Source organism: Pseudopodoces humilis, chromosome 2 (assembly GCF_049639895.1).
Source record: "Pseudopodoces humilis isolate 2021_Gansu_Grassland_sample_001 chromosome 2, ASM4963989v1, whole genome shotgun sequence".
In the NCBI taxonomy this organism is placed as follows: Eukaryota; Metazoa; Chordata; class Aves; order Passeriformes; family Paridae; genus Pseudopodoces; species Pseudopodoces humilis.
This window is the reverse complement of record NC_142201.1, coordinates 75,639,539-75,666,706: the sequence shown is the minus strand read 5'-3', so window position 1 is coordinate 75,666,706 and position 27,168 is coordinate 75,639,539. Positions and strand designations below refer to the sequence as shown.

The following is a 27,168-nucleotide window of genomic DNA, read 5'->3' as shown; positions in this document are numbered from 1 at the left end:
CAAAGCGTTTCTGTTTACTGTGATAAACCCACTCACATACTTGTAAAAACCTAACTTTGCTGCAGAAACCGGGCCTGCATTTTCCTGATACTCGTCTTTAGGATGGGTTAGGCTCAGCTGTATCCCCTTCATAGCAACCAAATGCCATGGCAGAGAACGGATGTTCCCATCTTTGTCGGTGCCCGTCCCTCGGGGCGCTGCCCCGCCGCAGGCCGAACACGCACTCGGGGCAGGCCCGCTCGGGCTGCCCCCGGCCCCGGCTCCTCCAGCGGAGACAGGAGCCCCCGGGCTGCCAGCGCTGCTGCTCCCCTGCTTCACCCCGACACAAACCGGCCTCCCCCAGGCGCACCCTTTGCAGTGCCCTTGTGCCTCCGTGCTCTGGCGCTGGGTCCTCCTTCCTGACTTTGCTACGGGCGCCCCAAAGGCCCTGGCACAGGAGGAGGCGAGCGCCGGACCTCGCAGTGCCGAGCTGACGCTCCGGCTCGTAGCGGCCCAAGGCCGCGCCGCCGCTGGAGGGCAGAGCGCGGAGGGGCGGCGAGCGAGGGGCGGGCACTGCCGGGCCGCGTCCCGGCGTGTGAGCATGCCGCGCCGGGAGGAGGAGGAGGAATTCCTCGGCCGGGCCGGGGGAGGTTCGTACTGGAGTTAGCGCCGGGCAGGGAGGAAGAGCGAGCGCTGCCGGAAGCGGCGGAGCGGCGGCGGTGCTGGGAGCCCGCGGTGTCCCGCGGGCAGCAATGTAGCTGGGTGACAGCGGCAGGAGCGCGCCGCCTCCGCTGCCAGCGGCCCGGTGCGGCGGGTCCGGAGCCTCTCCGGGGAGGCGGCAGCCCAGCCTCGTCTCGCCGCTGCCCCGCTCTCCCCTCTGCCCTCGTCGCCGTCTCTCGGCGCGGCCCTCCCTCCGTTCCTCCCTCCCTCCGCCGCCGGCCGGGGCGCTGCGGCCGCCACCGCTGCCATGGGGCTGCCCACGCTGGAGTTCAGTGACTCCTACTTGGACAGCCCGGATTTCAGGGAGCGCCTCAAGTGTCACGAGATCGAGCTGGAGAGGACGAACAAGTTCATCAAGGAGCTGATTAAGGACGGAAGCCTCCTCATCGGGGCGCTGCGAAGTGAGTCGGGCGGCGGGACCGGCGGTGGCTGGCAGGAGAAGGGGCTTCTTTTGTTTGAATGGGCGCTGGGCGCGGGCTCCCCTGCCGGCAGCCGCCGAAAGGCGCCTCCTCAACTTTCTCTGCCCCGCTCCCTCCCTTTCTCGCTCCCCGCCGCCGTGCCTCGCCTCGCCCGCGGCGGGGCTGGGTGGGTGTCCCGGGGGAGCGGGGGCGGCGCGGGCCCTGCCCCGGCCCGGGGGCTCGGCCGCGCCCTCCCCGCCGGGGCGTGGGCGCCGCCGGGGCGCGGGGCGGCCAGGTGGTCCCGCCTGGGATGCGGACAGAGCCCGGGGTCGGGGCTGGGGCGAAAGTCGCCGTGTAGATCGCTGTACAGTACGGACCAGGCGTGGAGTGTTGCGGCGGGGTCTCTTTTTGGCACTCTGGCTGCTAGTTGTGTCTTCAGATAACGAAGATGTTCGTAATAAGTGGGCAGAGCAATATTAAATAAAGTGAATTTATAGGCAGAGTTTATATCTTCTCCCCCATACTCTCGCGTCTTCATGTGGTAGAATAACTTTTATGTATTTTTGAAAGGTTCTGAGAGCAGAGATAAACACGAGCAGTGTAGTGCTTTTAAAGGTCTGTGGGTTGAGCACTGACAGCTTTCTGGGGCGTGAAAACGGCAGTCATGCTCTGAAGATCATAAAGTGAAAGCTAGCAATTGCCCAGGAGCGTCACTAGACTCGGTTTGTCCTCCCGTACTGTAAACCTTGCCACCTACTTCTTGTCTTTAAGTCGCTTTGGATCTCTCACCTGTTGTCCAAATTTTATTTGTACTTTAAGCCTTTCTTGTTGCTGAAAAGCTTTCTCCATGTAACAGAAAGTCTGAGCTTGTTTTAAGTAGTAAAAACTTACTGTTACAAGCCTGGTCCTATAAAACAGTAATGACAGATTAGGATACCACCATGAGTACTTTTTTGACCTGAACTAGCACTGAGAACTGACTGCTTTTGGTTCCAGATCAAATATGAGCAAACACAGCTTTCCTCTTAGGCTGTCTGAAGACAGGGTGAGAGGTTGAGGCTGTTAAGCCTGGAGAAGATAAGGCTCTGGGAAAACTTCCTTCAGCTCTCCGGTAGGTAAAGAGAGGCATACAAGAGCTGGAGACAGACTTTTTAGGATATGCAATGAATAATAGGCCAAGGGGTAATATAGTGGGTAGATTTAGATGGGATATTAGGAAAAAATTCTTCACTGTGAGGGTGGTGGGGCTCTGGAACAGGTTGCCCAGAAAAACTATGGATGCCCACTTCGTGGAAAGGTGCAAGGCCAGGTTGGGTGGGCCTTGAGCAACCTGTCTAGTGGGAGGTGTTCCTGCCTATGGGAGGGAGTTTGGAACTTGATGATCTTTAAGGTTCCTTCCACCAGGAGCCATTTTATGATTGCCAAAGACAGATTGCAGTAGAACAAATATTGTATTTGAGAAGTGATTTGAACCCTGATTCTGAAATGAGTAATCCCATTGGTTTTGGGGAGAACACTTAAGAGTCCTTGCAGGATTTAGAACAATATTTCTGTCTCAAGTAATGACTACGTAATTCGTAAGTTCTCCTGATCTTAAAGACCTTTTAGTTCAAATGTTATTCTATTTGACACAATGCTTATTGTACCGTATGTACAGATCCAGAATGTTGTGTGTCTTTTAGCCTTAGGAAAATAAAGTTTGTTTTGGTATAGTAAGAAATCTTTGTCCTTTTTTCATTTCAAATCCCTTAATTTCATGACTATTCTATAGAATATTGCCTTAATTCCTGTGTTAGGGCTGCTGAGGAAATGTCTGGATTTTTCTCAACAAATTAGACATCCTGGACTTAATGCTCTGAAGACGCTGTTGTAGATGCTGCAAGGATAGTGTACCTGTTACAGTGAGTAACACTACTGTATATTTCTAGAGCACAGAAATTTGACTTAATTAGCTGCTCCTACTCACCTTTAAAATCAGTGAAGTATAAAATACTTATACAAGCCTTTTCTTTTTTTCAAATTTCTTAAAATGAGTTTGAGAATCAAACTGTGAAGTAGTTGAATTCAATGATAACTCTATTATTTTATTTTTGAATATTTAATAGCCTGCAAGCCCGGAAACAAAACAGGCATTATTTACCAAGTTTTATCTCTAGGTGATCTAGGATTTTTATTTACATATCATTTTGTAGGATCAGTTCTGATGGGGTAAAAAAATCTGAACTGTGCTGTAGAGCTTCAATGGAAATGAGGTTTGGAACATGTCATCCCTGACCATGCTTAGAGAAGAGACAGTGAAACTGACTTAATGCAGTTAGAAAACACAATAATATTTTCTAGGTTGCTAAATGTAAGTTTTATTATATGAAATGACAGCATGTCCATGATTTTTAAGGTAAAATTAAACTTCTGTGTTACAAATGTTACAATATTGTAATATTTTCACCATTAAATATTCAAGTTACTCTAACAATGCAATGTTTATAAATACCTGTCAGATTCCACATAAATTGAAGGTAGAACAAATACGCGCAAGGTAGTATGCAAATATCTTGCATTTTATTTGGAGTGGTCCCAAAATGAGTCAGACTTTATTTTAATGTGGTTTTACTACATTAATTCTGGAGAGTGCTGCTTTCCAAGGTGGCATGCAGAGCTGTAACAGCGTGCTCCATGAAGCAGCAGTTGACATTTGCGAATGCAGTGGGAACTGATAAAGCTAGAATTGATATAAAATCATCAGCAGCTTTTCCCTAACATTTTCTGCACTGTTTCATTGTCTTTTTAAATAAACAGGACTCTCTGAGTAGCGCAGAGCAACATAAGTTTTATGTTTCAGTTTAGATAGGTGTTAGCATCCCATCTGCGTGGCCATTGTGCCTACTTCAGCCTTGTCCTACAATTAGGATTTGTACCAATGGACTACACTTCCTTTTTCAAATCAGCTGAGGTGTACTAAATGAATTACTATCTCTTGAAAGATTTAGTTTATGAATGTAAGAGACTTGCCTATCATATTAAAAATTTATCTTTTGACAGATTTAATCCTGTGTACAGACAAATCTAAGTAGAAGGATATAGTTTTTTAGTGCACCCAGAAGAGGGATTTTGTTGCTAACTTAGGAATTAAGAGGGTAAAAAATTTTTAGAAAAAATGGTTTCCTGTTACAACTGACCTGGATTATTAGGTAACTGTTGATTTCATGACTTCTTCAGTCTCCTAATTTAACAGATCTTTCAAGTGCAATGTTGAAAATACATATGCCTAAATGCTTCACATTGTGAGGTCCAGTTGTGGAATGACTCCTAGGGCAGAATTGGTATTTTTTCTTCTTGTTCATTCTAGGTTGTTTCCAATTAAAACACCAAGTCTGTTTTTCTCTGTACTTTTTGCCAGTCATGTACTTTGAAATTTCTTTGTAGCTATCTTCTGAAAAAACAACCTAGTCTAGGATGTTGTCCTATAGATTATATAGGCAATTCCATTATAGAATTACTTGTAAGCTTTTAATTTCCATAATAGGTCTACTGACTTGACAAAGTTAATGAACATTGTATTTAACAATCCAGAAAAGCGATGTTCATCTTGTACAGGTGATCGTACAGCTCACTGTGTGCAGAAGCCTTCTGTTTCTCCTTCTGATTTTTGAGGCCCTCTCCATTTTAAGTCCTATCAAATCTACATATTCAAAGATGAGAACTGCCTAAATTTTGGGATAAGTGGTTGAAAATTCAGTATGTTTACAGCTGTTTTAAGTAATATTATACTTTTTCAAGTGTCTTAGTGTGATGCAGATAGTAATGCAGAACTGTGGTGTTATATATACATGTAATATAAATAAGATTTAGCAGATATCTTTAGAATTTTATAATTTAGTAGCAGTCATTAGTTTTATTTTACTACTTGACACAAGGAGAAACAGAGACACAAGACAAAAATACTGTCTTTTGACATTATTTCAAAAATAATGTCTTTTGCAAGGGATGCAAGGAGGTGTTATTTACCAGGATTTTATTGAATTTCACACACACAAAAGATTATCTTAAATTGCTTGGCATATTTCAGGGTTTTCAGGGATGATTCACTTCTCTACTAAACCTAATTACAAAAATACAGTGATGAGCCTGTTTATACATAGGAAAATTTTGGGGATTAGCTCCCTGGAAAAAAAAAGGAAAAAATTACAGCATAAGAACTTACGAACCTTTTATCTCTTTGGGGATTTTTTTTTTTTATTAATGTCAAAACCAAAACCGTTGTATTTTTCCAGAGAGATGCATTTTCCCAGATATCTTTGTCTCACATATTTTCATAAGATTATGTCTTTGCAATGTCTTTTCCAGATTCTAAGTGAAGCAAGACTGAGTTCATTGAATACTGACTGCTGAAGTTTGATAGCAGTCATTCTTCTTTATTTATGTAACTTAAATTTTTTAGTCTCTAAGTATATTACTCCCAGTAAAAAAAAAAATATTTCCTGCTTAGTATGGCCATACATTAAGATGTGATGCTAACTAAACTTGACCATTTGATCTGTGCTGTTCTGGGATATTTCCAGTGTTGCACTTACTTAGTAAGTAAGCATTCACAATAGTCAGCACAGCTTCATGGAGCACATGTGTGATCATCATACCTACTTCAGCCCTGTCCTACAACTGCTATTTACAGTGAGAGACTATATTTTCTTTTTTCCCACTAAAAGGGAATTGAAACTTGCTCATTGCCATTAGGGTTTTTTTTAAGTTATCTGTTGCATTGCTGTTCTGTTACTTCTGATAGGCATTTGTAGGTCCTGTTCAATCTTTGCTGTTGTCTGCATTATCTATGGATTATGGATGTAACTTTCAAAAACATTTCTAACAGTGTTCTGCCTTTTATGCAGAGATACCAACAGTATGCTAGTTGGTGGCCAGAGGATTTTAATTGATTCCTCTAGTGCTTAGAGCAGCTGCAGTCTGTATCATATTATCTTTAGCCAAATATATGTGAAGAAAACAAATACCAGGATGTAGCAGACGGTTACAGACTGCATTATTTTCTGGACATCACATGATGTTTTGTTTTGAACCAGTAGTACCTGCAAGTGAATTTCCTTACTCTCAGTAGTGATTACTGTATTAAGAAAGACCTTGAAGGACTCGACATGGGTGTTCTTAAGCCTTAATATTGAAACTGGTATGCTTTAGAGAAACCTGGTAATTGGATTATGTCAGGCTACCAAAGGAGCAGTTTTGAGTTTCAAATGCCATATGAAATGATGTCTCTGCTTGAAGAAAATATTGTGGATTTATTTTTTTTAAAATTAGGATTTTTAAACTGATTTCTTTAAAAGGTCAAATTTAATATGTTTCTTAATGGGCCAGTTGGTTTGTTGTCTGCTGTGTGCTTCATTTCCTATGAATAAGATAAATGAATTCTATTAATAAGAGACCAGCTGCTTTAGGAATATTGTCTTTACTACAATGGAAAATATGATGCTGTGGTCACTGAACTTGTCCAAATCTCTTGGGTTTTTGTGGGCAGAAGTGCTACAGCAATTTGCAGTTTCCTGTAGTAGTAAATAACTTCATATTCATCCTCTTAAAAAAAAAAAAAAAATCAGAGGACAATACAGTCCGTCTTCCTACTGAATAATAAGTAAGCCAGTGCTGTATCTTTGCCTTTCTATTTTTTCTATATTCTCAAAACTGTAATTGTAAATCAATCTGGAATATAGGGAAGTTCGGTACTATGGATTTACTTTATTAAATCCAGTCTCCTGCTAGTATTACATAATGTAATCCCTACTTGTCAAGCTCCATTTTAAAAACAATTTTTATCCTTTCTGCTAGAAGGCTGTTCTAGAGCCTTGTTACTCTGAGAGTTGGATAACTTATTAAATATAAATTCAATTTGGAAATTCAAACTTGTTTATGCTGATTTTCCTTGCACTCAATATTTCTGCACTGTTGTTTACTTGGATTTGCTTGGTGAATAATCACATCCTTTTGCTGGACTGAACAAACTGTTCACATCCTCTCTTCTAAGAGGTTCTCTGGCTTCTTGGTCATTTTAGTGGCTCTTTTCTATGCCTTTTAAAATTCACTTTTATGTTTTCAACAGCTCTAAAAGTAGGGAAAACAAGTATAATGTTCTTCATAAGTTTTATCTTTCCTCTCCATATTCTGTGAGAACATCAATCATTAAATCAGATCAATGCTTATGGTCTTCTTTTGGCTATGTGGTGCTATGGATTCCTCAAGTGCATGATTAAAGGTGAAAAAGTCTCAGGATCTTATAGCCAGTAGCAATGAAGTATATATTTAAACTGAAGAAAAATAACCTGACTTTCTTGCATATTAATATGGAATTGAAGTACTGTTGGGCAGTAATGTAACCTCCCATTGGCACCCTGTGAAGTGCAAATGGCTTTCATTAGAAAGGTGTATTTCACAGTACTTTATAAACTCCAGGCTATGTTACAGTATAGTTTTTTCAGATAAGTTGGAAGTTACCAATTTAAATCACTTCCCTTTCCTGAATTATGCAAACTTGTATTTCACAGGACACAAAAGCTTAAACATGTTACTGCGCTCTGGTGTTTTGCTTAATATAGTTCAGACATGGCAGAAGAGTATGGAAATGCTGTATGTCTTAAGAAGTCTTATCTTCTTTTAGATCAATATTCAAAGGATGATACAAGGTGCTGCAATGCCTTGGTCATAATAGTTTGTTCTACTACTGATGTTAGTTGATTTGCAAGTTGATTAAAGAGAGGTTTGCATGCCAGATATGGGTTATAGTGCTTGTTTACAAAGATTTTCTTGGTCTCAGAAATATATTATGTAAATTAAATTAGGTATCACCATTAGGATTAAATTTCTACTATAAAAGCCTTTAATTAAAGTAAACATCATGAAAAATAAAACAGGTAACAATAAGAAGCAATTTGTGATTTTGCCAAGAAGTTGGACCAGATGACTCTTGAGGTCCCTTCCAGCTTGGTATTCCATGATTCTGTGATTTGATCCTGTAGAACCATCTGTCTGACATGAGATCTTCTGGTGTCTTCTCACAGAAGCCACCTCTGCAGCCCTTCTCCACCTCTACCTTGCCATGTAAACCCAGTAAAGCTCTTCTCCGAGTACTTTCAGTGCTTCTGTCTTTGGAGAAGAAACATTTTGGTTCCTCTTCTAACAGGCAGCTGCTGCCTAGGCATTTGATGACTGAGAATTGTTTTGTTGTTGTTCATGGGGGCAGGTGAACTTAGGAAAATAACAGGGGAATGAATTGTTAAAAAGCTGCAAAGGCTTTTAATTCTTTTGCATTAAATCTTAGATGAGGTGGTCATTCAGCTGACCATTCAGCCCATTAAGAAGCATATTAACATTAGACTTCTGTTAAGGATATAATTTTTTTATGATGACCTCTTCCTGCTGCTTTCTGCACAAAAGTACCTGGCCAAGAACCTGGTTGCTTCCAGAAAATTATCAAATATAAAAATCATCTTTGTTCTTCTTCCCCAAGTTCTCACCCTTGCCACTGTCTCACCACCATGCACAGAAAAACCTCAAAATCCTTGGTAAAACAACCAATACCGGGGGTAGGGTTTCATGGTAAATACATTTCCTTTTGAGTTGAGTTCTTTGCTAATTGAAAGTGCTATGGGATTTATTGTAACTTTTTTTATCTTCTGTTGTAATAATCAGATTAATTTCAAGAAGTGGCCAAATGTCAGTGTAAATATGTGAAGATCTCTTCTTAAAAGCCATAGTTCTTAAAAGTGCAGGTCATATTTAAAAGGAAGAGCAGAGAGATTTGCAATGTTGTGGTGGTACATGTTGATGTTCAAAAGCCTTCCTAGATCATCAGTATTGTCGAGGCCTTTGGAGCACTGGGACTGTGCTATTCAGAAAGTTTACATTCCTCTAAGTCCATTCCTTCCACCTTCTCACCCTTTTCTGTCTTTATTTAACCTTTGTTTACAAAGGATGAGGAGGAGTTGAGAGAGGTAGAAGTAGAGAGAACACAAGAACTCATCTTCTGTGGAATTTACTATTTGTACAAACTGTTACTTTAAATCCATAACTATTATAGAGGGGTGATTTTCCTCTAAGCCTAAAGTTACTTATAGGTTGCAGGGAGCATGCAGAAGAAACTTGTTGCTTTGAAAAAGATTGCTCTGAGTCTGGGGTTATCAATTAAAAAAAATATTCCCTTTTTGAACCTTTTTATTTCTGGAGCTACCACTGCCATTAAATAATAAGCTGTATAATGAAACGTAAAAAAAAAAACCAAAAAAACCTTTCCATGCTCCTCTTGTGAGTTACCAGTTAGTCTGCATTAACAGGGGTGCTACAGAGCCATGTCACTTACCTTCTGGGAAACCTTGAAATAAGTAAGACTTGAGCTTTATCGTAGGAGTGGTAAAATCCCCTTATTCTGGGGAAAAGCAGAAATTGTGAGAACATTTGAGAGACTGATACTGCTAAAACATGTATGTATATAAATGCATCTGTTTATTCATAAAGTGTTGTCAAGTATTTTGCCTTCTAGGGTAAATAAAAAGTATTTATAAAATATTTTACCTCCATGTTGGGTATTAGGAAAAGTTTTTTTCAGCCAGAGGGTGGTTGTGCACTGGAACAGGCTCGCTACTGGAGTGATTATGGTAGCAAGCCTGGAAGAGTTCAAGAAGTGCTTGGGCAATGCTCTTAGGCACATGCAGGGATTCTTGGGCTTGTCCTGTGCAGGGCCAGGAGTTGGACTTGATGACCCTTGTTGGTCTCTTCCAACTCGGGATAGTCTATGAATCTGTACTAACTTGCATATTTTTATACAGAATCTGTTTTAGTACAGAAAAAGAAAAATGAACTAATGGCTTCTTAATGAGAAGTAATAGCTTATTATAAAAATTTTAGTTTACTCAGTGTGCTCAGAGATGCTTTTGTGAATTTCATATCATGGTGTGTGTTATTTGCATAAAAGTCAGTGCCATCAAGAGTTGGCCTTTGGCATTCTTAGCATTTAATGGGTTCATTTCTCATCTGAGTTGTGCTTTGAAGAGCCAGAGGGTAGGGACCAGGCAGACGTCCAATGGTATAAAACAGACCTGAGGAAAAGAATTGCTCCAACAAAGTAGGTGGGGTTAAGATAATCTTGGGGAATATTAATTTTTGATTAACCATGTGCAGATACTGAAATGTAGTATGGCTAGTACTACTTTTTCCCCTCCCCTGTTATGTTGTTTTGGTTTTTTTTCTTTTCCTTTTCCTCTCCCAGTTTCAGGTTGTTATTGACCAAGCCTGATGGTTAAAACTAGGGAAAAATAGTGCAGTTTGGTAATCATCACGAATACCTGCTGAAATGTTTTTTGACTCATAGGTCTTTGTCTAGGAATTACTGACTGGTTATTTTTTGTACAGATTCGATATAAGAACTTGTTACCTTAATTTGATACATTTATTAATGTAAGTCAGTTCAACTGAAGTAGCAAGGAAATGAATGCACTGTAGCTTCTCAAAATATTTTCTTCTTGAAAATGATGAGTGCTTCACTCTGGTTTTAGAGGCAACTCCCTTTCTTTCTGTTTTTAAAAAACATGGTGAGACTTCTGTGTTGGAAAACATACTTTTCTTTTGAGAGTTGAAAATTGTTAGAATCGCAGCAAATCACTCTTTGTTGTCTTTGTATAATGTGTCTGGGGACATTTTCAGCAAGTCAAGAAACAGCAAATGTGCCATACCTTCAGGGCAGCTGACACTGACTATGGAAAGCAGTTGGCTCCTGGAGGGGAAGATGAGTACATTTAATAATGTGAATATGGGCTTGCAGACTGACAGATGCCAGAAGTATGTTGGCCAGTCTCACTTTAAGGGTTTTGTGGATAGTTTTTGCATTTATGGATGTTGAGTCTGGTCTTGCTGCTCGTTTTCTGGAAAATGTGAAAAATTGTGAAGGCACAAAGAAGACCCTTTTGAACATTTGAAGAGCATATAAACATGCCTCAGTTCTTGAAGACCACAAACACCATGTGGCATATGCTTTTTGCCATTACTTAATCTGAAAGTTAAAGATTTATTTATATCAAAGATAAAATTCTTGATGGGAGGTTTCTCTAAGAGACCAAGGTGTATGAAGATCCAAGTGTTAGCAGAAGCCATACAAATTAAGATTATAAACCTTCAACTGTAAAGCTAGTAAGATACTTCCTTAAGACTATAATAGACTTTTCATTGCTAGAAAATAATAAATTTTTTGGATTTTTTTTCCCTCTAAGTTGCAGTCTTGTTCACTTATACCTGTTGGACTTGAAGTATTAAATCCTGAAACTTCTGTTCAGGGTAGCAGGGCTTGTTGATCACATTGGGGTTTTTTTCTTGCCTGAAAAACAAATGTTTTCAGTCTACTTGCAGGTCGTGAAGTTACAATCCTTGAATGTACGTGTGTGAGTGAAACTTTGAAATCCATGAAGAATACTTCCTTAAGACATTTTACAGTTTAATGTTTTTCATGTTTAAAATACTTGCAAGTAAGGCCTCAGACAGTTACTTCTGGTACTCCTTACTTTGGTATCAGCACTGATGTGATTTGATGATTTGATATGATTCAAAATGGAGGTGCTATGCTTGTAGTAACTGTCTTGGGGGGATGTTTTTGGTGTCTGGTTTTGTTGTTTTGTGTTTTTTTTTTCTTTTCCCTTTCTTAGTTTTGAACACTAGACTGTATTATTTTAGTGCATCTACATGCCTGTGGAAATATACATTGAAAGCAAACCAAATAGTTTAAGATGGTAATACTATGTTTCTTTTCATATATACAGACGCTAATTAAATGTATTCAGTTCAAGTTGCTGCCTTACAGGTATGTGAAGATAGCAAACTTAATATTTTTCAAAGATCCTTAATATCAGGAAAGTGGGTTTAATAGCTTAGCTTTGTTATCCTGTTGAGGTAGAGATAGTCTGAACTGCTTCAAAAACCTTAAAATTCTCACAGTTATTGTGTATACAGTGTTTTCTCATCTACTACATGTGACTGGTTTAATTGGAAACTGACATAAGAACGTGGAGATGCGTCTAAGCAGATTCTTGTAGGTATAAATGTAAGCTTGGCAGATGTAAGCTTGGTAGACTTAATGAAGTTTTCTCACAAATACAGTCAGAATGGTTGGCTTTTTGCTACGTGAGCTTTGAGCTGCTGCATCTTCATGCTGTTTGGGAGCCTAAGGTCAAATGAGAAATCCAAAATATTTTGTTTTATGAAGAGGCGTTTAGGCACAGCAGGACATTTCCTGTTTACATAGCCAAATCTTCTTTGTATGCTGAGAGATTTCCTGATACACTCGTACAGTATTTTTGAGCTTGCCCATTAAGCTATAGCTTCTATTGCTTGGCTGGTTGAAGATGCCATCATCTGCACCCTAGCCAGTATGACACAACTCATTTTGTTATGAACTGATGGGATGTCTTTCCCATCTTTTGTTTATCCCTAGATTGCTGGATGAAAGGTGGAAACGTTAAGGCCAAATGTTCAAGAAATGTGTTTAGCATTTATTTTTTCAGGTCTAATTGAGAAGTAAAAAGTACATTTTTTTGCCATTCTTTTTCTTCTGTAATAAAAGAGACACATTGGTTTCTGGTCTAGGTAAATTAAACCCACAAATTCACAGTATCTACTGACTTCCTGTAGTTCCATACAACCTAAGAACTTCCAATTTTTATGTTCTTGTACAATATTGATAACTTTGCATAGTACTACCTTTTCTGTTTAGTGTCTTCTCCGTGTAGTTGAAATACAGCAGGTTAAAATGTGTTTATTCTTATTCTGTTTGCATTGCTACAGCACAGCAACAATGTAATTCTTTACTTAGTTCATTCATTTAGTTTTACTCTTGTCTCTTAATGCATCATATCCCAAATCTCGCTGGGGATGGTAATCATTTTAAATTTACTAAAATGGCATTGCAAATCACGTGTTTGTTTTTTTTTTTGTTCACCAGCTTTCTGACAGGTTCCAAATAATTTGCCAGTGAAATACGCATTATGCTGTCACAACTCCTCCTCACTGACACTCCAGAGCATCTCTGATGCTCTCTATGACAAGCCAGAGTTGTCAGTGCACCTTGGGATTTCAAGACTGTTTTATGGTAAAAACTCACATGCCTGCTTTTGCCACTTCTCTTGAGGAGTCATTATGGAGCTCTGAGTATTGTGTTGTTGAGATGAGTGTCCATTTTACAATGTTTTCTTGAACATTTAATGTTCCCAAAGGAATCCATGATATTTTGACAAACGCTTCTCTTGTCCCTTTGTAAATCAAAATGGCACTTGAACAACTATGCATTTGTACGGAGAGAACAGAACACAGGACAGCAGTGTTACTCTTACTAGTGGATGGGTTGGGGTGATGATGTTTTAGTAGCTTGATATTTTCTTAGTTGGTTGGTTGGTCAGGTTCTTCTTTTTAAAGCTGTCATGGAGTTACTTTACCTTTAAGAAAGTTTAAGTTGCTGGGATCTGCCTGGCGTCTTTTCTCCTGACCAATTATCGGTCATTGCTGAGAATTGACAGCAGTTTAGGCCATTGAAAAGTGGGATCAACTTGTGAACCCTACCTTAAAGTGTAAAACCAGAGCTCTCTTGGTTCTCTTTGTTTCCTGGCTGGGAAGGGCGGCAGAGCCCCAGGCTTCCCGCTCCCTGCCCAGGCCATGCGGCCGGGCGGGGACTGGGCTGGGCCCAGCGTCTCCCTTCCGGGGGATGCGGGCCCTGTGGAGGGGGTTTTCTCCGGGCTCCGGCCGGGCCGGGCCGAGCCGATCTCTGGCTCGGCTGCAGGTCTTTTGCTGTGGCTGGATTCACTGGAGACTGCTGAGTGAAGAAGGAGAGAGGCTCTGGACCTGCAGCGGGCTGGGCGCGGCGACTGCACTCTCCAGAGCAGCCATGAGGAACTTTCCATCGCAGACGGCTCCAGCTCCTGCACCGGCCGGGGCCACAGAACTACCTACAACAGCCTGGGCAAGATTTTAACTCTTTCATTTCCCAGATGAGACTTGCGGATTAATCTTTTTATCCAGACAGAGAAAAAGAGAGTGATCAACATGAAAAGAGACTTTATAAACTACTAGTGACAGGAAAGAAAAGAAAAGGTAGAGAATTAAGAAGATGCTTTAATTAAGCTGTAATATCTTTCTGTTAAAACTATGGAAATGGACAATAAGGTCTTGAAAACACTCCTTTAATTCATGACAGTATATAGGGAGGAATAGAGTGTTCAAAGTGTAAATTTTGAGTAAAAAGTAGAGTAATTATGGTACAGTGAAGTGCTGGAAGATTTGAAGCCTTGAGAGGCAATGAGAAAACTGTTTTCTGGTGAAGCTCACGGAAACAGATGAAGAAGACTTTTTGCCTTTGAATAACTTATCCTTAAAAATCCCATCCCTAGACTCATGGCCCATACACACTTAAGAGTGATGTGAAAATGGGAGGAGTGGGCTCTAATAACAGCAGCTCTGGGCAGCTAACATTAGAGCAATGGAAAACTATAACAAAAATAGTTTTTCTTGTGAGAAACTCCATAAATTAACAGGAAGAAACTTCTGTTTCTCTATAAAGACTGGTGAAAAGACTGTAGCAAGAATTGGGACTGTTTTAACCATCAAAGTTCCAAAGGTTTTGTCTCTTTTGTCATGTGAACAAGGGAATAGTGGGTAGACAGGGGATGAAAAGGTTTTTCTGGAAGTTTATTCTGGTGTTCTTATTGTAGTTTGTCAATAAACTTTCTTTTTTTTCCCTTTTAAGTTTTATGCCTGTTTTGCTCTTGTTCTAATCCATATCTCACAGCAAGAAATAAGTAATTTTCTTAGTTATTGGTTTAAAACCACGACAAAAGCATATTAAGTAATATAAATCTTGATCCCCCTGCCCCTTTGTGGATATGCAAGAGGGGCTGAGTGCAGTGAAGATGGGCAGAGACTATAAGGTTCTGCACCAGTGGGAGTTGGAGTTTCTGCGTATCAATCCCATGTCTGGATTCTTGGCAGATATCAAAGTTACACCCATTGTATGCCAAGTGTTTGCCTTTCTTCTTGTCACAGTTTTCCCATAGTAAAATAAACCCTGTGATTTGGGGAGATTTATCTTTAACTTGTACATCTTTCTATAACTAGTACTTTGTTTTTTGCTGTATATAAGCAGGTGTTGAGTAATTAAAATGTCTGTTAAATGTTGTGGGGGCATTTCACTTGCATCTCAGTTTCTACATACGCCTTTCAGTTGAAATTTAAAATAAAAAGTTATTATCTATAAAAGCATTAAATACCATTTTTAGCATTTGAATTACCATTTGAATTTGTTTGATTTGGGTACTTATAAAACAGGCACTTTTTAGTGTGGGATTGGGATCTTAAAACAGTTGATTAGTATATTTTATTAAAATAGCATAAGCACTCATTTTTTTCTGAAATTAAACAGATTGTTCACGTAATCCCTACTATCAGTGCAAGAGAATTTTTTATGCTGCTGTACGTCGTACTGCCAGCAGAACTTTTGTCATACTGTTTTGTTAAACTTCCCTACAGATATGTTGGCTCTTTAAATATGAAGTCCTATACTTCTGTAACTCTTCATTCATTCCAGTGTAAGGGTTGTACTTGTGCTTCTCAGAGAGAAATTTAGGAGGGAGAATTTACAGTGAGATCCAGATCTATGGCATGGAATTTGGTGTCTGAGAAGTTTGCTTCTGCTTCTGAAAGAATTTAAGTACATGGAAAGTTTGGGGTTTTTTTATACAAACAAAACCCCATAAATTGATAAGATGTATCTGCAAAACCTGATTGTTTCCCCATAAAGCAAATTACTGTAGTCTGTAATTAAGTCCTATTATTACTGTAATGCAAGTTTCAGATTTTCAGAGAATACTTAGGTTTAGACTTGTGTCAGCATCTGTGCAGTCTCAGCAGAGCCATGCACTGTTCCTTCAGACCTCCAGAATATCTGAATAACACAATAATAAATGGCCAATCAGTGACCCTCACAGAAGTACTGAGCTCCTATAAATCAGATAAGGAGAACCTCTAATTGCATAGCCTTCTGCTAAAGTTTCCCCAAGTGTCCTCAAATAACCCCTTTTCATAAAGGGATTTATCTTACCTGGGTTGAAATCCAGGTGTCCTGCTAGGCTCCACACCAGTCTGTGACAGTACGCGAGGAGTTTCACGATTTAAGTGTTTCCTTTGTTGTATGCCTGCTCCTTGGTTATTTTATCTGACAATGGCAATTTTGTTCTATGAGAAATAGTAACTGTTGTCTGTATACGCTGCCTGCCCTGTTCATCTGGATTTGGATTTGTGGGGTTTTTTTTAAGGTCTTTGTTTTCTTTCTTCATTCTTTCAGTTTTTGTTCCCCAGCTGCTTTGAAAAGTTCAAGTCTAGTTAGTTTCTGCTTTTAAATTACCAAATCTGTCCTCTGGTTGTCCTTTGTTTCTTCTTTTTGGGAACTATGCCCATTCTGAGTTAGATTGCAAGAAACTTCGTGGAATATCCAAGGCAAGAATGCATCAAATAGGGATAGTTTCTGCTTTTGGCATTCTTTCCCTACTGGGCCTTAATATTTGTGGCTGTTGCTGATTGTTGAGTTAATATTATAAAATAACTTCTTGCAGTGACTCCCAAGATCTTTCAAGGAGTGTTAAAGCTAATGTAAACAGCATCAATACGTGGATATATTTATTTTTTTTCCTATGTGCATTAATGTGTGCTTCCTAAATGTAATTTTCCTGTATCACCTTACCTCCTTGGCACTTAAGATTCTGACGTCTTTCTGCTGCTTTTCAAGAATGGAAAAAATGAAAGCTGATTATGAGTACATGTATCAGCAGCAAAATGTTATTCAGTGTTAACACCCTTTTTTCCAATTTGATCTCCAGATTTTATGATGGCTCTGATAAATAGTAAGACTTCTTGGAGATTCAGAAAGGAATTATTTGGCAGGAAAAAGAAGTGTTAAAACAGAAAATCTACAAAAATTTGATTCTGTTATAAGAAGCTGTGGCAACTGCATTAAGTACTTGTTGCTGCCTTCCTGCCCTGGCAGTTGTGAAACCAGTTTGGTTGGTCTATCCTGTGATATTCCATATGATTGAGTATTTTTCTGGCTTAAAGCCCACATGCTCTTGTGTTTCTTTCAAGATAAATACTTTACACAGCTGGAATATGCACTTTGCTGAGTTCAGGACTTAGCAAAACTGAAGCAAAAAGAAGAGTCTTCTGCTACCTTCCTTACAGCTCTACTACTGCCCTAACTTGATTTTTAAATAAAAATATTTGTTTGGATTGTAAACTATGAGGATTATGTAGGTTGCTGATGATATTTTCAGAAGTATAAAAAAGCTAGAGCTAAAAGCTTTTGAATTTTCAATGGAATATGATTTTTTCAGAAATATATATCTCTTCATTCAAAAAGCTGTTGTGCAAGCACCTCAAGGTACTGCTGATCTGTGGAGAGATGATAAAAACCAGAATCTGACTATTATGCATATCCAGAAACATGTTCTGTTTCTTCATGCAATAGGAGAAAGCCATGAATTATAAAATTAATTTTTAGGTGTATTTATTGGGAAGCTATACACCAACTAGTGAAGTTAGCAGCTGCTAGCTGCTATCTTTTAGCCACTTGGGTAATTCACTTCAAGGAGACTTCTTAGGGTGAAACCTGTACTAAATTTTCTTGCTAAGACTGAAAGTTTGAGGGTTGTTATTATTGGATTTTGTTTTTCTTTGAGGGAAGTTTCATTTTTCATGTTAGAAACAGGAGGAGGAAGGATTAGCACAAAAAAAGAAAATAAAATAGGTACCTTGAGTGTCATTACTGAAAAATTGGCACTGTAAGTCCTCATTTTTGTCTGACTTAGTTGGTGTTCTATTTCTAAGTAACTGTGTGCATATTTTGGTGACCTCCAAATCCAATAGGAAAATAATTCTCAATGAGGCTATTTATGTCAAACTTCATGTTGGTTCTCTCACCCATATTTATAGTTACTGTTTCCCACATAATTTTGAGAGTAGTCTATACTTTTCTTTACCCAGTTTATAATTAATATTCCAGGATGATTTTTTAAATTTTATTTTCAGTCATTATGGGAATTAACAGCAGAATACACAGGATTAATTTATATATTTAGCTTGAGGGTATGACATCAAATTTGCTAGCTCTTTGGCCACTAAGTAGTGAGTGTTAGCATAGAGGTAGCTCTAATTATATCAGTATTCTGGGCTCTTGTCTGTGCAGAGTGGATCCCAGGAGTATTGTTTTGTTTTGGAAAGTGCTTGTAAAAGGATTTAGCAAGCCTGTCTTTGTGAGTAATTGGCTTGATAAGAGATGATATTGTATGCTTAGGAAGCCAGAGGATCAGAATCCTAAATAGCTGCGTTATTGCAACATTCAGCAGGAGTCATTATGATCTCTCTTAACAATGTATAGATTGACAAAATTTGCAAAATAGAATTGACTTTGGAGAAAGTATGTATTGCCCTGCATGTTAGACCCAGAGATATCTGCAAAACCATCTGCTTATTTGTGGTTGTAATTTTAAATAGAAGAATTAAAAATAACAAACACCATCCTTATCCCCTTCCCCAGCTAGTTAGTGCCATGTTTTCCTCCTCTTGCAGGCAATATTTTAATGTGCTCTGTTTGCTTATGTCAAGGAAGCTAACATGAATGTTTTGGGAAGAAGGTGTTTTGCTTGGCTGTTAAATTAATTCTCTTGAGTAATTCAGAGACCTGTGATGGTCTGAAAAGACCATCCATTGCAGTTAAGCATTTTACATGCTCACAGAAAGGAAAAAGAGTTCTGCATTTGGGAGGCAGTGTCCAAAGTCCAGACTACCATGTTTGTGCTCTGTTTGGTTCGTATTACTCATTGTAAATTGCAAATGCTTTCTAGAGTGAAACTTTTTACTTTGCAGAGACTTCCTGTTCCATTTTAAAAGGAATTGATGATTTTAGAATTGTGTCATTACAGAACTTGTTTGGTTTTAAGCTTGCTAAGAATTCCCATGGTTTTTGAAAAGTATACTTTCATGGAAAAGTTCCCACTTGTATTAAACTGAGTCTAAGGAAACCATCTGTTAAGTGCTGCTGGGCATTTGAAATAAGTGTACAACTCCTTTAAGCCACTTTTCATTGTGAAAAGGGAGAGGAGGAGGTTGTGATGGAATGGAAATCCATCTAGCCAACAAACTGGGAGCCATGCAAAGCTGGTCCTCCAAATCCAACTTCTTGCATCATATTTGAGAGAAAATAATGTTATGGTGAGGTCAGGGACATTCTGCAGTCAGTCTTTGGACAAAAAAAAATAATTCTAGGATTACCAACCAAATTTTCCACAATGAATAATATAAAATAACTGGTTCTGGCTCAAAGTGTTTCTATTTTTATTTTCTTCCTTCTCTTAGTGAATTATTGACTCATTTACTTGTTACTGACTTTTCCATTGTGTGTGGAAACAAGATGGATGGGCATTTTCCAAAAGCTTTGTTATCAGCTATTTCAGTGTTTTTTTGTATTTTTAAAGATGGATATTTTTCCCATTTCTCTTGGTGAAAACCTGTGTAGGCTTCTCCTAGAACTTCAGTGCAAAGAAATACTTTCCTATCTCTTCAATATTCCTTCAGATTCTGATTCTTGAGAGGGAGCTATGATGAAGCTAGATTGAAATCTTTGGAAGTAATTTTAGTTGGTGAAAATTTATATGTTTTTTGAGAAAGAGAAATAACATCCTGCAGCACCTGAAAATTGATGGAAACGTATATACAAAAATTCTATATTCAAGTTAAATGTAAAATTTTCTGATCTATATAACCTTAATACTTCCATCACAATTTTGTTTCATCGTTTTCTTTTTTTATTTTTAAGATGCTTGAACTGAAGTTTAGCAAATGTCTGTTAAGAAGGTAGGTATATTTGTGTGTCGGGTGTTCTTCATTTTCATGGAGGCTGAGTTGAAACAGGGAGCACTAACTACTCTAGCTGAAGTAGCCAGGCCATCTATAGGAGCTGTGTTAAATGGATCAAAACAATGTTGTGCTACTCTTTTTTTTTTTTTTCCTATTATTTATTTTAACAAAATTAGGATTTTCTTCGCTCCTTTTAATAGAAAACTATTTTTCAAAATTGTGCTCCCTTGGAAAAAAGAAGTTGCAGATTTTTTGGTGACAGGGAAGTGTGAGAAGTTGTGTTGTTTGCAGCTCTGGTTAACATCTCCTGGTCTGACAGAAGGGCATCTGGAATAATGGCCAAGGGCTAGGGAACTACAAGGGCCTGCCTAATCACCAGTTTGGGGTGTGTGGCCTTAGGCAGTCTTGCTTTCAGCATTTTCATCTGTAAATAGGGTAATGGAGCTAGATTTGACATAAAAATGGACTTGTTTTTTTTTTTCTCTAGGTCTGGCTTGCTTGAAGGCTGAGATAATTCTGTGTTTATTACTGGACTTGGATGCTAGGCAGTGAGCAATTATGGAAGGAGGAAAGAGCAATACTGAACCCTGAGGAAAAAAAAAGAATCACGTAATAGTTGTCTACATAGTGACTGCCCTCATGCTAAGATAAAGTTGGGAAAATTTTGGAGGAGAAGGGCGAATGTAACATACATGTGGAAGGAATTAAACTTCATGCTTAAGATTAATCAATCTTTGTTGAAGCCATTTGGGCTTGGTAGTCCAAATCAACTTTTTGTGAGCTATTTATTAATGCAGTTATTTATACTGTAAAAAGTTCTACTTAGTTCATCTCATGGTACAAATGACTAGACAAGTCCTTGTTGGAAGAATTTACAGCCTTGAAATATAACTAAAGGTGTAATGGCCCACATCCTTTGGCTGTGGAGCAGTTGAGGATAATACAGCTTTCATCCATTTGTCATTGCTCATACACTGGAGAATATTTCCTTGTGGTTCAACAGGGAGGGTAGAACATTTTCACGATCCTTTTTCAGTGTGAACTCAGCTCCTCCTATTGTTGCCTGTTGCTCAAACAGATGACTGGATAGGTGGCTAAAGATACCCCTGGTGGTGTATCCATCTGTGAGAGTGATAACCTCCTACTGGCAGGTGGTGCTGATCGGCTAATGGTGTCTTGAAGCATAGAAGGAATTACAAAATATGTGTCCAAATCTTGCTACAAAGAGCATAAAGCACAGCTGTGCAGGGTTGGACATGAAGCTTATCTGGTGTTACATCCGGTCTCTAGATAGGGGTGAGTGCTCTGCTGTGGGTTCTGTTTTTCTCTCACGCATGACACTGACTGTCTAAGACAGAGAAAAACAGCAGGCAGAATATAGTGAGGCTTCCACTATCTCCAGTGGTTTGGTGCTTAAAGATTTCCTTAGCAAGGGGTTAGTTATGTCTTTAATAGCTCTCAGTGGATTTTTCTTCTGTGAACTTGTCTAGTCCTTTTTTGAGTCCACATGAATTTTTAATATCCAAATTACCCGGTTATAGTGAGATGCATTATTTAACTACAAATGTTAAGAAAAAGCATCTTCTAGCTATGTTTTGAGCTTGCTTCTTGCTTTGTTAGATAGCCTTTTGTTTTCACTTGGGAAACAACCATCATTTCTGTACTGCTTGTCATTTTGTAGAAGTCTTGTGGCTCCCCAGTTACCCCTTTCAGGCAGGTTGCTGCGTGTGCATTTCTTTAAACAAGGTGTTCTTGTCATTTGATTACTATTTACCTTTGCCTCAATTCCCTGTACCTTTGATATCAAGAGATAGGGTCAAGGAGTGAGAAAAAATTGTGTATAGTTTTTTAAGTGCAGGTCTCTCGTGGCTTGATGGAGTGGCATTAATGATGTTTCTCTTTTCCCCCAGTTTAAAATAATTACTAGTATTTAATAGATTTCTTGGCCACGCCTGAGTGTATAGTAATAAAACAACCCAGTTATTATATATCTGTTTTAATGACAAGTTCTCATTTGTTTGTGATAGTAGTTAGTTCAGAACTCATTACACATGCCATAATATAAACACTACTAGTAGTAATGGATGGTAAGATTATTAATTAAAGGATATCACTCTGGCAGGAAGATAACAAGTGGATGTTTGCATATGAAGATTTCCTAAATCTTTTTGTGACAGCAAAGTAGAACAAAATTCCAGAGAATTAAAATTCGAAAAAAATGGTACATGAACTATGTAGAAGGCTAGTCCTTCTTACAAGTTAGTTGACTTAAAAAGATTAGAGAGTTTTCTGCTGAAAGTCATTCAAATTCCTTATTTTTGTCTGAGAAGTTAAGTAAAAAATCCAGCAAAATGAGTATGTGGGATATTTCTCTCTTTCTCTTTTTTTTTTTTTTTTTTTTTTTTTAAATACAGGGATCCTGTTCTTTGAAATAGCTTTATACACAGAAACATCATATGAATACTCATTTTTACATATTTCTTATTTTCTCTGTCCAAATGCAATGAATCTGGAAAGTAAAATGCAAAACCTGTAAGTGTTAAGGAAATAGTCTCATGCAAACTGGAGTTAACCCCAACCTCCTTGGGAAAGCTTAATTCTGACTTGTCTAAGCAGGAGCTCACCTGGTGAAACTGATTTGTGTATCTCATTAGTTAATGAAACATATTTCATTTCACTGATACTTTTTCCCCCATTATTAGAATATGAGTATTTTGGTAACAGATTTTTGAATTAATGATACTGTAAGTGATTTAATTTAAACCCTCCAAAATGTATATTTAAAAGACTTTTAAGTGCTTCCATGGCTCTCATCTCTGCATTTTGTGAATTGCTTTCATATTTTAGAGGACAGTTGAAACTAGCATGTTAAGCTTGTTTGCTGTATAAGACTGATGTGTTTAGTATCCATTCTCTGTAAGTAGTGAAAAGTAGCTAAGCAGTGTGTAGTAGTGCACTGGCTGTATGGCAGACTGAATGGAAAAAAACTGCCTTTAGGCCAAATTTGGTCAAGACATTTAGTGACATTTAGCATCACTGAACAAAATCCTGCTTGATTAGGAATCTCAGTTCTGCCCTCCATATGTGGAAGTGCATATCTGACTCTCTAAACAAATGCTAGATCTGTTTGTGTGTGTGTGTTAGAACTCTCACACCCCCCCACCCCTGTTAAGTGCAGTACTGAAGTACATGTGACCGTGATATTACTTGTCTGATCAAAAGAATCTAATCAAGCATTGTATTCCTGAGCTTTAAGAGCCCAAAAGAATTTCATATGGAAAGTGTTTCATTTCCTTTAAAGCCAAGTGGTAGTATTTTCTTTTCTAAATAAGCTAAATATACACATTTTAATTTTTTCCCCTCTCCTCCTCCTTCTGGTCTTACAACACATTTTACTTTGTTGCCCAAGCAGAGAAAACTTTGCCAGGAAGAAGGGTGAGCAATGCTTCTGTTTCCCATGACCCTCAACTCTAATGTTGTTCCAAGAGCTCACTACTTACAAATGCCTTGATAACTGCTTTCATTCCTTTCATCCCTCCCCCGCCATCCAGCACAGGCCTGTGGGACCCATCCTCCTTCGAGCAGCTCTCTTCACAGAACAGGGGAATCTACTTAATGTAAAAATCATGGAACAGAAAAGCATTGAAAGATATATTGCAGAATTTTTTACAGCTGAAGGTCTGCATGATAGTTGCTGCAATGATTTATCCTTGGTTTCATAGCAGCAGCTTCTTAGAGCGCCCTGTTCATACCAGAAGTAATCTTATTTTTTATTTTTTCCTCCGTATAGGTATTTGGGTAGGGGTAATAGTGGAGACACTATCTCATTCTATGTGTGCACAGCACTGAACTGGCAGGACTGATCTTGGTCAGATAGTCAGAACTCTGGCTCCTTAAGAATGTGTGGCAGCATAGGCTTTAATTATCTTCTGGTATTATATTATATATATTTTCTTTGTCTGAAAATAGGCACATGTAGTTTTTAAATTTCTTTGGGTGCATGGTAAGATTAAGAATAAACAGAGAAAAATGTCTTTTCAAGTACTACTGAAAGATTATCTGATGCACCAATACCTTACATTGCACTAGAAATCTGGGAATTCCCATGTTTTTTCTGGCAACTCCCTAACTGCCAGACAGGAAATCACTCTCTGCTTTTTGAACCTCTGGCAGCATCTGCTCTTAGTTTCTTTGTTCTCTTTTTTTGTGGTGCTTCTCTGCCTGCTCAGTGTGGCTGGGATGTACCAGGAGGAGAGAGAAATGACGTAGCATGCCTGATAAACCATGTTTCATTGGAAGAGTCTGAGGGGAGAATATTGGAACGTGGACCCAACTCCCTGGAAAAGTCTGACACTGTTCTGCGAAATAAGCATCCATGGGGTGGGGGAAGAATGTGGAAGATCATGAAAGAGCATTTAAAATCTCCAGAAGGAGCAAGAGAAAGTATGTTGCGGGTCAAAGCAAGTTTGCAGGGATGAAAGTTTAGGAATCATTGAGGCCTTTCTGATAGAGAACTATGGACAGACGGGGAAAGTACTAAGAGTACAGATGAGTTTGTAATGATATTCAATTATTTGAGAATAGGAAAAAAAAACAGGGAAATATGCTTGTTTTCTAACATTTATGTTTCTCCAAGACAGAAGAAATGTTGGAATATTTCAGGTCTTTACAGTGGATCTTGGCCAAAAAGCATACAGGATGAAAACAAGTTTGCAAAAACTGCACAACTGTCATTGTATAGAAATGTTTTGGTTGAATATAATTTAGAAAAATATAATAATATGCTAGAAATAGTACTAAGTTGTACCCTACAGCCAAACTTTACAATTTCAGAAGTAAAAGGAAACCAAATGCTTTCCAATAATTCTAGCCATATTTGTGGAAAAAGACTGTAAAAAATTGCAGTGGTGGCAAAGGAAAATTTTCTGTTCTGCCTTGTACCATGTGATTAGTCGCTTGTAAAGTATAATTCTGCCAATGTGGTTTAATGATTGAAAGGTTTTTACCTTTGGATGGTAAATCCCTGCAAAGTCAGTTTACTTTATAATCAAATGCACCAGTATCATTGATTCTTATAAACAGTCTTATAAACTAAAATATTGAGAAAAGATTTTGTAAGAATGAGGTAATGAGAAATAAAGTACAAGAATGTGGGAGTATCAAAACAAAATTACATCACTTAATATGAGAAAGAGTTATGAAGTTATATACATGCTTTAACTTCAGAGAAACAGATGAGCAGTATGTATTGTATGGTGCCCTCCACATTAAGAGTTATAGGGCATACATTTTTAGGTGCATTTGTATTATTTCATGTATTTATAATTAGGCAAAGTCAAAACAAGTTAGTAATTTTTATAGATTTTCCTAACTTTTGCATACTAAACTAAACTAAAGTTCATTTCTTTCTGTTTTAGTTATGTGAATAAGGTTAGGTTTCCACATCTAAACACAAAGCGAGTGGGGGTAAGGAGCGGAATAGTGAAAAGAGGGATGGAATATTATCAATATTGTCTTTTGTCTGTATAGTGTTATTTGGTTCAACAGTTATTTTTCAGGGAAGTTTTGGTACGTTTTTTATCAAGTAATGCAAATGTGGCCTAAAAATCCCCATCTGGTTAAGCATCAATGTTGTGTACTTGGAATGTCCTCAAGACTGTATTAGACTTAGTTCCTAGCTGTAGAGAAGCACTGAGAACATCGAAAGTACTGCACAAGTGTTTAACATAAGGAAGTTGTGACTGAACAGTGTTGGTATGAATAGCTATGAAGTTTATAGAACATACAGACTTTTCAGTAGCTCTTGCCTCACAGTGTTAAGAAAGTGGGGATTTTGTTACATTTGATCAAGGGGATTTCTCAGTGCTTTCTAGAATGGGAAAGTAAATTGTGCATTTTCTCATGGAAATATTCATGAGTAAGAGAATGACACTGAAAAATTTCAGTGCCTTATGTAACCCCATAGGAATGCAGCAATGCATGGGCTACATGTTGCCATATTCTCCTGATGACATTTCCCTGGAGATTGTGGGAAGAAATTAGCTTCCCTGAAATTAAGAGCAAAGCAGAGCCTAAGGTAAAAAATGTAATGTGGGATTGTAGGGGTAGGGAGTTGGTAGAGAGTTGTTTGTTTTAGTTGCTTATTATTGTTCCATGAATAGCAAGTTGGCAAGGAATATGCACTGATGAAGCTGGCAAATAAAGGGGGTAAAGAGTGTATTGAGAGCAACAATGAAAGGCTGTGTCAATACAGAGCAGTGGCCCTAGAGCTGCAAAATCTCTGGCACTGGGCACTGGATTCTCTATTCCCTTGTGGTGTTTTCTTGTGGATTCTTTAAAAAGCCTTGTGGCAAGTGGCCAGCATTAGCTCCATCAGCCCTTGTAGGTAGTCTCTACTCTGTGCCAGCCTGCCCTGTGTTTTGCCAAATTAAATTCTTCTGCAGAAGTTTGGATAAAATGTGGTCACTCATAAGAAGAAAAAAACCCTCTTCTCCTTTCGTCAGAAAAGTTAATATGATCTGGAGATTAACTCAGCTGATAAATAAAGAATAACAAGTGTGTGTAAATAATTTCATCAATTAGGCTTCTAAAAATAGAAATACCAGGGAAAATATTCCATGCAAAGGAAGGACTCCAGGATTTAACGCCATGAAACCAAAGAAGCCATGAAAACATCAGAAGCTGCATCAGCTGACTATACAGATCTTTTTGTCAGCATTTAGAAGGCATGTTAACGTGCACTGTAAATTCCTCTCTAACTACAGGTGATCTGGACATGTCATGGCAATGATGTTTTATTAAATTGGGATTACCTGTTCTGTCAGCAAACCCCAGAATTCTTTTCATAGGCAGTTATTAAGGAATTAATTGCATTACCAGCATATGTGCCAACATTCCCAGGCTCAGGATTGCTGCTTTGGGCTGATTTGTAAGACATTTTCAGGTCCCCTTATTTGTGCTGACCTGCTAACATATATTATGAGTAGGAAGATTTTTCTAAAGGTGGTAATTACCAAAAAACATTGATAATCATTTATTTTTCTTTTTAAATTAATAGTGAGCAATCAAGAGTGGAAAGGCAAAAATTGCGAAGAAAATGCATTTTGGTGCTCTTTTCTGAATTAGGACCTACTACTGTGAA

The 27,168-nt window shown here is 38.6% G+C and overlaps 1 protein-coding gene across 1 annotated transcript in view; it reads left to right on the top strand.

Annotated features, from left to right (window-relative positions):
* Nucleotides 1-586: 586 nt before the first annotated feature.
* Nucleotides 587-27,168, top strand: part of ARHGAP42 (Rho GTPase activating protein 42) — a 143,154-nt gene continuing 116,572 nt past the window's right edge. The window contains exon 1 of the mRNA XM_005516204.3: nucleotides 587-1,100. Within this exon, the coding sequence (XP_005516261.1) occupies nucleotides 947-1,100 (154 nt within the window). The 5' untranslated portion in view covers nucleotides 587-946. The remainder of the gene's footprint in view (nucleotides 1,101-27,168) is intronic.